This window comes from Mustelus asterias, chromosome 14, assembly GCF_964213995.1.
Source record: "Mustelus asterias chromosome 14, sMusAst1.hap1.1, whole genome shotgun sequence".
NCBI lineage: Eukaryota > Metazoa > Chordata > Chondrichthyes > Carcharhiniformes > Triakidae > Mustelus > Mustelus asterias.
The window spans coordinates 53,975,967-53,990,190 of NC_135814.1; the positions used below are offsets into that span (position 1 = coordinate 53,975,967).

General features: G+C 44.3%; 2 protein-coding genes across 4 annotated transcripts; one reads left to right on the forward strand and one right to left on the reverse strand.

The window, feature by feature from the left end:
- Positions 1-2,670: 2,670 nt before the first annotated feature.
- dlx1a (distal-less homeobox 1a) lies at positions 2,671-5,181 on the forward strand. 3 transcript variants are annotated; one of them, XM_078229210.1, is made up of 3 exons: positions 2,671-3,150; positions 3,463-3,662; positions 4,298-5,181. In XM_078229210.1, exons 1-3 carry the CDS (start codon positions 2,841-2,843, stop codon positions 4,547-4,549), a joined length of 762 nt encoding a protein of 253 aa, XP_078085336.1. In that variant the 5' UTR covers positions 2,671-2,840; the 3' UTR covers positions 4,550-5,181. The 3 variants fall into 3 exon arrangements, with proteins under 3 accessions (XP_078085336.1, XP_078085337.1, XP_078085338.1); XM_078229211.1 differs by having other exon boundaries at positions 2,841-3,150; positions 3,469-3,662; XM_078229212.1 differs by lacking the exon at positions 3,463-3,662 and having other exon boundaries at positions 2,841-3,150; positions 4,298-4,329.
- A 6,403-nt stretch (positions 5,182-11,584) lies between these two features.
- On the reverse strand, positions 11,585-13,501 carry LOC144504050 (homeobox protein DLL-4-like). Its single transcript, XM_078229213.1, has 3 exons — positions 13,082-13,501; positions 12,779-12,960; positions 11,585-12,558 (listed from the first exon to the last, which is right to left on the reverse strand). Exons 1-3 carry the CDS (start codon positions 13,404-13,406, stop codon positions 12,259-12,261), a joined length of 807 nt encoding a protein of 268 aa, XP_078085339.1. The 5' UTR covers positions 13,407-13,501; the 3' UTR covers positions 11,585-12,258.
- Between the last annotated feature and the right edge of the window lie 723 nt (positions 13,502-14,224).

Consider the following 14,224-nt stretch of genomic DNA (forward strand, 5'->3'; position numbering starts at 1 on the left):
ATTGAGAGTTTTTGGCGGGGGTTTTGAGAGGGGACTTTGAGGGAGTTTGGAGGTGATTGGAGGGAGTTTGGAGGGGGTCTGGAGGGAGACTGAGGGAGGATTGGAGGGATTTGACGAGGTTTGTGGGATTGAGGGAGTTTGGAGGGGTTTGAGGGTTTGAGGGAATTTGGAGGGAGTTTGGAGGGGATTGAGGGAGTTTGGAGGGGATTGAGGGAGTTTGGAGGGAGTTTGGAGGAGATTGAGGGAGTTTGGGAGAGGATTGAGGAATTTTGGGGGGATTTGAGGGAGTTTGGAGGGACTATAGGAAGGGATTGAGGGAGTTTGGAGGGAGGTTGGAGGGGGATTGAGGGACTGGGAGGGATTGATGGAGTTTGGAGGGGATTGAGGGAGTTTTGGAGGGGGATTGAGGTTGAGGGAGTTTGGAGGAGTTTGGAGGGGATTTGAGGGAGTTTGAGGGGCTATAGGAAGGGATTGAGGGGGTTTGGTGGGACTATAGGAAGGGATTGAGGGAGTTTGGTGAGAGTTTGAAGGGGATTGAGGGGAGTTTGGAGGGGAATTGAGGGTGTTTGAGGGGATTTAAGGGAGTTTGGAGGATTTAAGGGAGTCTGGAGGGAATTGAGGGATTGAGGGAGTTTGGAGGGAATTGAGAGAGTTTGGAGGGAGCTTGGAGGAGATTGAGGGGGTTTGGAGGGGATTGAGGGTTTGAGGGAGTTTTGAGGGAGTTTGGAGGGGATTGAAGGAGTTTGGAGGGGATTGAGGGAGTTTGGAGGGGGTTTGGAGGGATTGAGGGAGATTGGAGGGGATTGAGGGAGTTTAGAGGAATGAGAGAGTTTGGAGGGAATTGGGGGAGGTTTGGAGGGGATTTGAGGAAGTTTGGAAGGGATTGAGGGAGTTTGGAGGGGATTGGGGGAGTGTTAAGGGAGTTTAGAGGGATTGAGGGAGTTTGGAGGATTGACGGATTTTGTAGGAATTGAGGGAAATGAGGGAGTTTGGTGGGATAGAGGACGTTGGAGGGAGTTTGGAGGGATTGAGGGAGTTTGGAGGGAGTGTGGATGGATTGAGGTGTTTGGAGGGATTGAGAGGGAGTTTGGAGGGATTGAGGGAGTTTGGAGGGGTCTGAGGGATTGAGGGAGTTTGGAGGGGGGTTTGGAGGGATGAGGGAGTTTGGAGGGATTTTGGAGGGAGTTTGGAGGGATTGAGGGATTTGGAGGGAGTTTGGATGGAGTTTGGAGGGATTGAGGGTGTTTGGTTGGATTGAGGGAGTTTTGGAGGGATTGAGGGGGTTTGGAGGGATTGAGGGAGTTTGGAGGGAGTTTGGAGGGATTGAGGGAGTTTGGAGGAGTTTGGGATGAGGGAGTTTGGAGGGAGTATGGTGGGATTTGAGGGGTTTGGAGGGATTGAGGGAGTTGGAGGGAGTGAGGGAGTTTGGGAGGGAGTTTGGAGGAATTGAGGGAGTTTGGAGGGAGTTTGGTGGAGTGAGGAGTTTGGAGGGATTGAGGGAGTTTGGAGGGATTGAGGCAGTTTGGAGGGAGTTTGGAGGGATTGAGGGAGTTTGGAGGGTGTTTGGAGGGATTGAGGGAGTTTGGAGGGAGTTTGGAGGGATTGAGGGAGTATGGAGGGAGTTTGAAGGGATGGAGGGAGTTTGGGGGAGTTTGGAGGGGATTGAGGGAGTTTGGAGGGAGTTTGGAGGGATTGGGGTGTTTGGAGAGATTGAGGGAGTTTGGATGGAGTATGGAGGGATTGAGGGAGTTTGAGGGAATTTGAAGGGATTGAGGAGTTTGGAGGGAGTTTGGAGGGATTGAGGGAGTTTGGAGGGGTTTGGAGAGATTGAGGAGTTTGGAGGATTGAGGGAGTTTGGAGGGAGTTGGAGGGATTGAGGGAGTTTGGAGGGAGTTTGGAGGGATTGAGGGGTTTGGAGGGGTTGGAGGAATTGAGGGAGTTTGGAGGGAGTTTGGAGGGATTGAGGGAGTTTGGAGGGCGTTTGAAGGGATTGAGGGAGTTTGGAGGGATTGAGGGAGTTTGGAGGGATTGAGGGAGTTTGGAGGAGTTGAAGGATTGAGGGAGTTTGGAGGAGTTGGAGGGATTGAGGGAGTTTGGAGGGAGTTTGAAGGGATTGAGGGAGTTTGGAGGGAGTGGATTGAGGGAGTTTGAGGGAGTTTGGAGGGATTGAGGGAGTTTGGGAGGGATTGAGGGGATTGGGGGAGTTTGGTGGGAGTTTGGAGGGATTGAGGGGGAGGTTGGAGGGAGGGTTTGGAGGGATGTGAGGGAGTTAGGAGGGAGCTGGAGGGTTGGGGAGTTTGGAGGGAGTTGGGGGATGGGAGTTTGGAGGGAGTTTGGAGGGGAGTTTGGAGGGTGAGGGAGTTTGGATGGGGAGTTGGTGGGAGTTTGGAGGGATTGAGGGAGTTTGGAGGGAGGTTGGTGGGAGGTTGGAGGGATTGAGAGAGTTTGGAGGGAGTTTGGAGGGATTGAGGGAGTTTTGGAGGGAGTTTGGAGTGATTGAGGGAGTTTGGAGGGAGTTTGGAGGTTGAGGGAGTTTGGAGGGAGAGTTTCCAGGCCAGACGCCGCTGTGCCAGAGCGAAGCTGTGTGCAGCCAATGAGAGGGGCAGCTGGTGCGGGCGGGCCAATGAGCGAGCGGCAGTGATGAATATTCATGAGGTGCCGGCTGGGCTGGGAGGGCAGCTTGTTTTATTCACAGCTTCGCCTCCACTTTGTCAACCCCAAAACTCCATTTTCTTATGAATGGAGAGTGAAAAAAAAAGATTCGCTTAAATTGGGATCCTGCTCGGCCGGAGGGAGTAGTGGCAGGAAAAGGAGTGAAGTGACAAGCTGGGAGGCGAACGATGACCATGACTGCGATGTCAGAGAGCGTCGGCAGCCCGGTCTCCAGTAAAGCGGTCTTTATGGAGTTTGGCCCACCAACTCAACAAATGTCGCCTCCCATGTCTCACGGACATTACTCCATGCACTGTTTACACTCTGCCGGCCACTCTCAACATGACAGCTCGTACAACACCGCTTCTTCCTTCTCCCGGTCTCTGGGCTACCCCTATGTCAACTCAGTGAATAACCACTCCACTAACCCTTACATCAGCTCAGTGCAATCGTACCAAAACAACTCCAGTCTGGTCCATACGCGGTTAGAGGACACAGGTAAGCGCGGCAGCAGCGCCCAATTGCTAAATCTAATTGCTGTGAAATAGGTGAGAGGCAGGAGAGCAGCATTTGAAGCAGCCCAGGGAGGAAATTTGTAACACACAAATTCGCATCATTCAGTCTCGGATCTTTGTAATTATTTGTTGCGTAATACTATAAACAATGCATGCAATTATGGGTAATTATACGTAAACCGTCGCTAGTAAAAATAGACAAACTTTTAACTGCTGTGCTAAATGCGTTGTTGTTCTGTTGTAGGTAATTATGTATTTGGATGTGCATTGCTATGTCAATTTCTTTCTCTTGCAGGAGCAGAATCAGATAAAGGTACTGTGGTGGAGAGTGGGGAAGTCAGGTTTAATGGGAAAGGGAAAAAAATCCGCAAACCCCGAACCATTTATTCCAGTCTCCAGCTGCAGGCTTTGAACAGACGGTTCCAACAAACCCAATACCTGGCCCTGCCTGAAAGAGCCGAGCTCGCTGCTTCCCTGGGCTTGACACAGACACAGGTAACGGAGATATTAAACTGAAAATGCAAAGCTCTTGGGCCCGACCTTACAGCGAATAAATCACACCGCCCAGCAGAGCCAGGCATGAACCCAATGCAGAGTTGAGGAGAAGGTTAAGCTAAAACGACACAAGTGAGCACTTTCCCAGACACAAATCCAAGTATTTGTGTGCATCAGTGAAAGTTTGAAACACTGTAATAAAATGCAACTCAAATCCATAAAATGGTACATACATGGAGACCATTCACATAGCCGCTTCACCAATCTGCCCATTAATAGAGAGAATGCAGGGTGCCATGGTATGTCTTAGACCCTGGGCCAATTATTTGGGAAATAATTTCAACAAGTCGCTCCAAGAAACGCGTCATGTTGTTCAGATGATAACATTATAGTTCCCATCTGTGGGCTGAGGTGTTTAGGAAAGTTCACTTCTTGTGGCTGCATAGGCTGCTTGATTCGAAGAAAGTTTTTGTGCTAATATTTTGGAATTATTTAAGGTAACCGGACTTTTCATACGTTTGGTAGTTTTCGCATTTAAATTCTGGTTTGATAAATGTTTATATCTATATAAGACAACTGAAAGTCTTGTCCGCTGTATTTTTGAATACTTAAAAGATGTTTGTTATATTACACAGGTAAAGATTTGGTTCCAGAACAAGCGCTCTAAGTTTAAGAAGCTGATGAAACAGGGGAACGGTGCATTAGAGAACAGCGCTCTTGCTAACGGCAGGGGCCTAACCGGATCCTCCCCTCCGGTTCCACCCGTCTGGAACACCTCATCTGCCGGCAAGAACTCCACAGGGACCCCGGGAAACTACATTCCCAGCTACACATCGTGGTATCCTCCAGCGCACCAGGAATCTATGCAGCAGCCCCAACTGATGTAAGACAGCCGCACTCGCCCTGTTCGAGCAAGGACAATAACCAAGAAAGCAATTTCTGAAGTGCACCATGCCCTTAGCAGACACGCACAGATGTGATGCGGAGCGACTTCCCAATCCTGCCAGCTGACAGCTCGGCTCAGTATCTATCGGCTCCACATTCAGAGCAGACCGCCAGCACCAGGACTCTGAGGCATAATCCCTGGGACAGTTAACAAGCCTTTGTTGCAGATCCCTATTCTGAAATAGACAGGCTTTGTATCGAGTACCGTCTCCCCATTTAGGATTTTAGGTCTGTAAACGAATGACTGGCTATGCAGCGCAGAATTCATGACAGTGGGAAGTTCTTACTGCACGCAGTCACCGTTCTTTGTACATATCATTATTTAAATATGTTGCACAGATTTAGCGTTTTTTTTGGTATTGTGTGGAGTGTACATGATACATTGTGAAATGGGATCTTAATATTTACCTGTGAAATTGAAACGTGTTGCTGAAAAAAACACTGTGTTTAGCGTTCTAAATGTAAAGGTTTAGTTTTATATTGATAATGTTAACTTATTGCTTTGTATCTTTGAATCTTTGTAAATATATTATAAAGTCCATTCAAAGACAGTAAAATTATGATTTTGAACGACAGTTGCAATATGAAAGCCTCTGTGTTCTCATTCATTAACACAGAACTGTAGAGAATTCCTGACATAATACATTCACTATCATCCCACTGCTTTCAATAATTCCTTCTTCTCCACTTTACACATTGCAATCAACCAGGCGAGGCGGTCAAACAACATCCTCCGTCTGTGAGCATTGGCCAGTGGGAAACGCGAATTAACTTCCCCGATATGTTGTTATATTTAAACGCACACCGACTCAGGGAATTGTCTTAAAGTTAATTTCCTCCTGTTGTTTCGTTAGAGATTTAACTGCCGGGTAACCCAAAAGCGGGAATCGTAAGCTAATATTCTTCTAAATAATGTAATTTCGCTTTGTTTTTGACCACCCCGGCCGCTCACGATGTGGGATCGGATTATTTTGTTACAGTCAAACGTTACTTTCAGTGTCACGTCTAACCTGTGCTATTCTCAATTGGGTGCAATTATTTTTGCAGCAATTAAAGCACTTTTGCTTTTCAGACGCGTCTATCGCTCTTATTCGCTCTTTTATATATTTCTTGGCGTACAATGCATCTCTTTTTCAGCCTTGAATGACAGGAAGCCACTCCTGTGTTAACTAAATAATTGACTAGAGAAGCAGGTGCTGCCGAAAAAAAAACCCCTGCGGTTTGTTCAGAGGAGTTGAAAGCTGTGTCATTTCTACAAGCAACAAACTGGGAACTTCAAAGGAGCTGTTGTTCGGGGATGATGGGCTAACTGCGCTTTTTCAGCAATGTGTGCGCCTTCACCATCAACATCTTGGGAGAAGTGGAGAAGATGCCAATATTACCAAAACTGGTGTCTTTAGAGATACCATTCAATCCGCCCGTGTGCCCATTAATCTCCTAAACTCCTTCATTCCAGATGTATAGCTACCTCCATTTGTATGTATGTATGTGTCTGTGTGTATACCATACAGGCACATGGTGTGTGCATATTGTCTGTGTACGGGTTTGTACACTGCACAGGTCACAACAAGCCTTAATATAATGCCCAGGTTCTACTGAAATATAACGAAGTAATGGTATTGCAGACTAAAACAAACATGGAAATAAACATGCAGCGTGCAATGTACTGCAGGTGCCGGAGTTGGAAACAAAAACAGAAAATGCTGGAAAATCTCAGCAGGGCTGACAGCATCTGCGGGGAGAGGACGTATTGTGATGGAATATACAATTTTTAAGTATAATTCATTCATTCTAAGAAAAAATGCTAAAACATTATGTTGAACTTGGGTACATTGTAAACGGATTGAAGCGGCGCCGGTCATTACACATGACAAGTGCTAAGATGTTTTAATTTAAACGAATTTATCAGCATCTCGGCTGAGAATGTTCCACAGATTAAAAGGCGGACCGTTAAATCTAGTGTTCAAGCTTAACGATTGTAACTTTTTTGGGAGAACTAAGATTTGGAAAAGGGAGATTATAGACAAAACTTTTTTTCTGTAAATGAAGCTTGCGGCTCAGCGAAGAACAAATGAATGTATTCTGCCAAAAGCTCCCAAGCGCGCATACAGCTGCAAGCAAGAGGCTCGGCATTATTGAGCTATATTCTCTACTTGATTACAAGCCGAGGCCATCAAACGGACTATAATTACAGTAATTTTGAGTTTATTTATTCTAATGTAGTTTCGTATCATTGGGGTAATTATGAGCAATTTTTTTTCGCCCGGGGAATCTTTGCATTAACAAAAGAGGTTGCAGTGAAAGCCAAATTTGAATAGCATTGAGAAAGAAGCACTAAACTAAAATAGGTGTGCTTTCCATCTTTGAAATTCGGAACTACGTTTGTCATGAGGTCTGCAAATTGCCTGCAGGTGTATGGAGAAGAATTGTCAATAGGGAACTGTTCAAAATTAGTAAGACACGATGAAAAGATAGAGTAAAGGAAAATGCTCAACGAGCGCTCTCTCTCTCTCGCTCTAGCACACTGATCTCTCGCTACCTTTCTTTAACATCTAATGGCCAAAGTCACACAGATGTCAATCTTGTTGCAAAGGAAAAACAGGCAGGTAAAGGTTGTGTTTTTAAAGTTCCCGATGTGACAAGTCGGCATGTGTTTACTATTTCCACAAATGGAAGTCTTTCAATTCTACTATTTTTAAAAATATTTTTTCATCCGTAGTTAGAATGTTTAAGACATCCTCAAACAGTCCCGGGAGGGAAAATCCGTTAGCGACCTACGAAAAATTCCAAGAAGTAAATTCTACGGATAGCGATACGGCCTTCCCTGGTAACACATCATTAACAAACAGCAGAATCCACAGGGGCACATCATTTGAATAATAACTGTTTAGTTTTTTTCCCCCTAGCACGCTACGATTTTTAGCATTATATCTAGAAACATGTTTAAAATATAGTTAGATATGCAGCATCTTGTGTACTAACACGGGGGAGGCGGTTACATCGTAAAATACAGCAACCGCCGAGCATAAACATTCATTGTTCGTGGCTACCAGTCAAATGATAAGAAAACGTTTTGTAAGATTCAAATCTCTGATAGAATTTGCTGCAAAAAATGGGGCTGAATGATAGTCCAGAATCTCTGATTAGTGTCGATTAATGGACAGGAATCTTCCTCATAGAAACATTTAAAATAAATCCGCCACTTCAATCGTTTAGGAGACGGTTAGCGACATCTCCAGATGTTAATGCCTTCATAAAAATGGTTTAATCATATACCCGTCGCCACACCTAGTTTCCCGTTCCGCGTTTAACGCAAGAATTAGTTCCCTCTTTGCATTAGCCCACCTATTTGGAACTGTATAGCTCACTGTAAGGACCCCACATTATTTGAATGCTGTTTAAACGTACTGACTATAGAGAAAGTAGTTGATCCCCTTACCTTGTTCCTTTCAGACAACCTGGTCGGCCTTTTTTTTACTAAGTCATGGTGTCAGGTTTTGCTTTTGAGATAAGGGGGGGAAAAATACATCTGATGTGAGTGTGTTTCTGCCGGTAGATCCACTAAAGCTCCTCTCTAAAAGGCTGGGAATCAGGACGCGGCTGCAGAATATGATTGCATTTCTGCTATAGCCTCTGTCTTTATAGCTGATGAAAAAATTGCAGATTATTAGCATAAATGTTTACTCTTCATTACGCTGATGACATTCTGCTCTCCACAACTTGGTAATCTTTCGAAATTATGAGCAATTTTTAAAAAAAAATGTCGAACAGCCGGTTTACCATGCAATTCAAGCTATTCTGCGTAGGCTCCAAACGGATATAATTATCGAGGAGTCAAGATGTTATGCTAAAAACTATGCATTGATATTCCCATTTATTATGTACATACAACTTTGACAATGTTGATGCTTGAAATAGCAGGAAATTGTCTTGCGCAAAAATTACAGTCCATATTAGGACATGTGAAATTGCGAAGAATTATATAGTAATTGCAGGCTTTCAGCTACGAGAGCCGGCAAGCTCAAACTCGAGCGAATGTGGATAAAATTACAGTTGTGTTTCAGTGCAAAGTTTAGAGAGGAAATTCTAAAAAAATGTCCAAATTGACTGCCCAGGATTCCGGAAGTGACTCTACCACATGACATAAGATTGTCTGAGGGCGCGCCTCAATCTAGCAACTATTTGAACTTCTTATTATATCTCTTTTCCCAGTCAGAATGGAGACACCCCCCCCCCCCCCCCCCTCGTCCTCCCACCCCACACACACACACACACACAACCTATAGATAGGAATGGATGTGTCAGATATCAAAAAGGGGTCGGCTTGTCTGGGAGTGCGGATATCCCTAGTTATACCATCCCCAGGGTATTCTTGTAAGAGTCTCAACGTGACAGCCCCGGGGAAGAAAAGGGGAACATCTTGTAAGGCAGCAATCAACTGACAAAGTACAGCCTTATTCCTGAAAAGGATTCGACTTCTGCTCGCCCTGTCGGGCTAGAAATCCCGCAGATTTTTAACACAGCCAGTGAGCCAATCTTACAAAATAGAAACGATTCTTTCAGTCGATATTTTTCTAGAGCCATGTTATGCCTTACCTTATCAGTGTGGATAAGATCTAAATAATATACATGACGCCCTAATCACTATGTCGATTTAGCAAATCATTTTTACGTTTCGTTCAGCTGTAACGACAAACCGAATATTTTCAAGGGACTTTGTTTTCCTCCATGTGTACATACAGACCACAGGCCACATTCCCTAACAATTCTCATATATTCCATTATGCTGCAACCCTTTTTAAAATGCATCAGATTTTACGAGGAAAATAACTGAGAACCTTCAACTTTTTAAAATGTTTTATTACAGAGCTTCTGAGCAATCTATTTAGAACAGGCACCACTCGCCCCGTTTTAATGGAACCGCGAGGTTAACTAATATAATCCACCCCAGCACACAATATTTCAGCGTTGCCAGTTTAAATCATTGATTATTAATCAAACACATTGTTTTGATTCTATCGATTACAATTTCGAACACAGAGGGTCCCCCTGTTTCCTAAATAAAACGCAGACGTCTCGATTACACCCATATGCATTAAGCCAAACAGGAAATTATATTAAAGAAATGTAAACAGTATTCCGGGAATCCTATCCTTTGGTTATTTCTGTGTTATCTGGTCAATTACAAGAACAAAATAAAGGGTTAGACAATCGAACGGAATATTAAAAGAATTATATTTTGTCCGCACTTTAGAGCCGATTAAGAGATCAGTCTAAATAAGTTTATTATCATATCAGCTGAAACCACTATATTTGCTGCTACCGTGCATTCCTTAAAAAATAACTCGACCGTTTATCAGGCTAGATTTTCCACTTTTCAGATTGTAGCCGTTGTTACAGTTTCTATTGACAAAGACCCCCTGTTTTGTGAAGAATTTGAAAATGCACAGATTCTCTTTCAGAGAGTAGCCCCCCTTTGTCAGTAATGTGTGTCTACTCTGCAGCGAAAGGTGATATAACATCGGCCATTTACAGCCCGAATATTCTGTCATCGAAAAACGGGCGCCCCTTTCTGTCCGAGTTCTGACGGGTTAATATTGATATAAAGATGACGCGCCTATATCAAGATGTTTTGCAAACTATACGATTGTGTTTTCATGACCACGGGTTTCAGCTGACGGTGCTCGCCCCATTAGAGTGTGGAATCCGTTTGTGTCCAATTTTTATTACAGACATTGTTTCATTGTTGCACATTGTACTGGCTGAAGCTCAGGTAATGTGCTGTCAAACTAATTGAATCGTGAGGGTTTCTATCTACCAACAACAGGAACACGTGCTGGAATGTGTGCAGCTCCCATTTTATATGGATATTCCGATAGAATTTAATATTTAGAATCAACCCTCCCACCCCTACCGGCCCAACGGCAAAGCTCTCCAGAAAACAAAGCTCCAACTGGATCACAGAGGTCTGTTTCTGTGGTTTCGCTATTAACTGCGCTTACAAGTGGTTTGCTCGGGGCAATTTCAGCCGGTTTGTGCCTCTCGTGGTTAATAAAAAAAATCTACAGAGAGGAGCTCTGTCTCCAGTTTGTCTACTCGCTCCTGAGCCAAGCTAGCCCCTCGAAACTCACATGCCAATACGCTTTGCGTGCCTTTAACAACCAGTGTTAAACTCTCCGCCTGAGGCCAGAGACTTGGGCCTCTGTTAATCATCAACTACATGCAAGTCTCGGGAAAAGAAAAGTTGTCTTGTTGTTAACTAAAATCCAGAGGTTGTGGGGGGGGGGGGGGAGGATCTCTTTCCACCACTTTGTCATCCATTTAGTTTCAGTGACAATGTTAAGTCTTCTTCGAGAATCTTTCAAGTGGTTATTATGCACATAAATTATTCAGCCCGCTTTGAACTGGGAAAAATTGCTTCGCCGACGGCGGAGAGTTGGGAGTAAAATGTGAAAACAGGGTGCCACTACAGCGGGGATGTATATCTCTGAACACAATTGTTCTGCGTGAGAATGAGTTGTGTGTCCCAGCTGAGAACGCAAGTCACTGCAGCCAAACTGGACATCTCAACCTCCTCCCGAGTAACTTACTTACAAAGCACACTTAGGGGGAATTTCGATAACAACTCATTACTCCACTTCCAACCTGCTTGGCCAACAGTTACGTCAGAGGGAATATTTATGAGATAAATTTGTCGGGCGCCAGCTCTCAGGAGGAGCAGGGTCTAATGTAGAGAATGTGCGGTTGACTGATGTCTGTCTGCACAAAGGCATTGCCGCCGCAATTCGTACAGATCTTTAATCTGCAAAACAAGTACCCTGTTGTAACAATCGGCGCCTGCACATTAGTAACACACAATTAAACTACAGCACTTTGTGTCATCCCAAACTGGCATCTTACTGCTGGTAAACATTTGGACAACGTTCAAATTGCTGTGACCATTTCTGGGAGATTTGCTTAAATAAAACCACTCAACTAAAATCAAAAGAAACATTCTCTCCTTTTTTAATAAAAATTACTTCGACCAAAGGTTTGTCATTAAACTAGCAACAATAGAAATAACAGTTAAACAATATTTATTTAAATAATATATTTCTTTTCATAAAAGCAACACTGTAAAGAAGTCGTTTTTATAGAATAAATAAAAATAGTTATTTTTCCAAATCTATGGCCTGTGGAAAAATCAGTAGCACAATTTCAAAAAAAAACCCTTTAAATGTAGTGTTGAACCAACGGATACATATCAATGGTACAGTAACTCAGAACTCAAGACATCATTGGCGCCGCTACAAAAGTAACACAATAATAACATGGTTTATATCACAACAAATAATCCAATAGATGCACATTCGTATTCAGGTAGTTCTGCACGAAAGAATGTATTTATTTACAGATTATTTACGATCATCTAACATAGCGAACTTTAATATCGAGCACTGAACTGTCTACAGTTCATCTTAATACCACACCGTCCTTCAGAAAATGAGGTCATTTGCAAAGGCACCAGTTATTACAAACGTTATAAAGGACGGTACTTGCAGTTTATTTTAAAAAAAACAATGTTTGTTTGCAAACACTTGAATTGTCCTTGTTTTAGGAAGGCTTTATCAGTCTCTAACCAGGTGGCGGTCTTGCAGTAAGTACTCTGGGTTCAGTATATTGCTCCCGGGTTGATAGTGGGCTGATGTTGAAGGATGGGGGTTGAATGGATCTGTGAAGCGCTGTTTGAACCAGGATACCAGGAGTAGTTCCCGAGGAAGGCCGCGGGCGGCCCGTTGTTCTGTGTGAGGCTGGAGTTGCTGTTAATTCTCTGATGAGGGGAGTAGTCCCAGGCCAGAGGAGAGCTGCACGGGGGAGACTCGTCGGTGCTTAGATTCTGCTCCTTTGACATTTCTCCGTTTTTCCACATTTTCTTAAATTTAGACCGGCGGTTCTGGAACCAAATTTTTACCTAGATTTCCAAAAAGATATAAACGTTAGGAAAACATTTATGTTAGGAAAAAGTGTTAGGAAAACACGCACAAAGCGTGTAGAAAACATTTACATCGCAAAGGTTTAACGCATTCCTAAAACGAGTAGATTAAGTTAATCGAGCTCAAAGAACTGCTTGGTTTAAGATTTAAGACGCTATATTTTAAATTCTCAATGCTGTCTCCCTTGTAGAATCTCACCTGAGTTTGGGTTAAGCCCATGGAAGCAGCCAGCTCGGCTCTTTCCGGCAAAGCCAAATACTGGGTCTTCTGAAATCGCCTCTGCAACGCAGCCAGCTGAAAGCTGGAATAAATAGTTCGAGGTTTTCTAACTTTCTTTGGTTTTCCATTTACTATCCTGATTTCAGGCTCGCAGTCTTTTTCTGAAACAAAAAAAACATTTCTCATTTAGAAACAGAGACACAAGTCAGGAACTCAGACAAACTAGACATCCCGACGCATTGTTTGTTTAGGTCCTTGCGACTCACACACACGCTAACTTACCCACATCAGTGTTTGCCGGCGAATTGCTTGAAGCGTAGGAACCGTAGGAATTGTAACAATTGGAATAACTAATTTCGTAGGATTTGGCACTGTACGAAAGGTTGTTCATGTTACCGACATGAAACTGGTAGGAGTTCAGCTGTCCATAAGGTGAGCCGGCGCAGGGGCCGTGCTGCTGTTGCTGCTGCCCGTTGTAATAGCTGCTGTCAGTTGCAGTGGACACTGGCAGGTTTGGAGATTCCTGTGACTTGTGCATGGGGTGATAACTGGAGGTAATCTGGTTGGAATGCATATCTGCAGCAAGGCTGTCAAACACTCCGGTCATTGTTATAGGAAACACAAATCTCCGCTCAGAAAGAAGTGGCCGCTGTTCTGAAGAACATCTCTGTGAGACTCCGTGAGTCTCTGCAGCTCAGTGAGGCTGTTTGAGGCTCGTAGCTCTATGAGACTCACTCAGTGCTGGTTGAGACTCAGTACTCTGAGACTCGGTGCTCAGTGAATCTCAGTGAGACTCAGTGAGGCTCTGAGACTCCCACTCGGTGCAGTGAGACTCAGTGAGGCTCAATGCTGTGCACTCGGTGCTGGCTGAGTCTCAGTGCTCTGGGAGCTGTGTGAGACACACTCAGCGCTGGCTGGATTGTGCAAATTCTCCCGCAGCTTCCCACACTCGGCATTAAAGCACCCGCACCGCAGCCTGTCGCCAGGTTGCTAAGTAGCAGCCAATCGGCACACCCTATTGTGCGGAGAGGCGGAGCCAGGAGACTGAGAACAACTCACCCTCCTCACACTCATCCTCCTCACCCTCCTTCTTACTCTCCTCACCCTCATCCTCATCCTCTTGACCCTCACCCTCCTCACCCTCAGCCCCCTCACACTCACCCTCGTCATCTTCCTCACCCTCATCCTCCTGATTTGATTTGATTTATTATTGTCACATGTATTGGGATACAGTGAAAAGTATTGTTTCTTGCGCTATACAAGCAAAGCATACCGTTTATAGAGAAGGAAAGGAGAGAATGCAGGATGTATCAGTCATAGCTAGAGTGTAGAGAAAGATAAACTTAATGCAAGGTAAGTCCATTCCAAAGTCTGACAGCAGCAGGGAAGAAGTTGTTCTTGTGTCGGTTGGTACGTGTCTTCAAA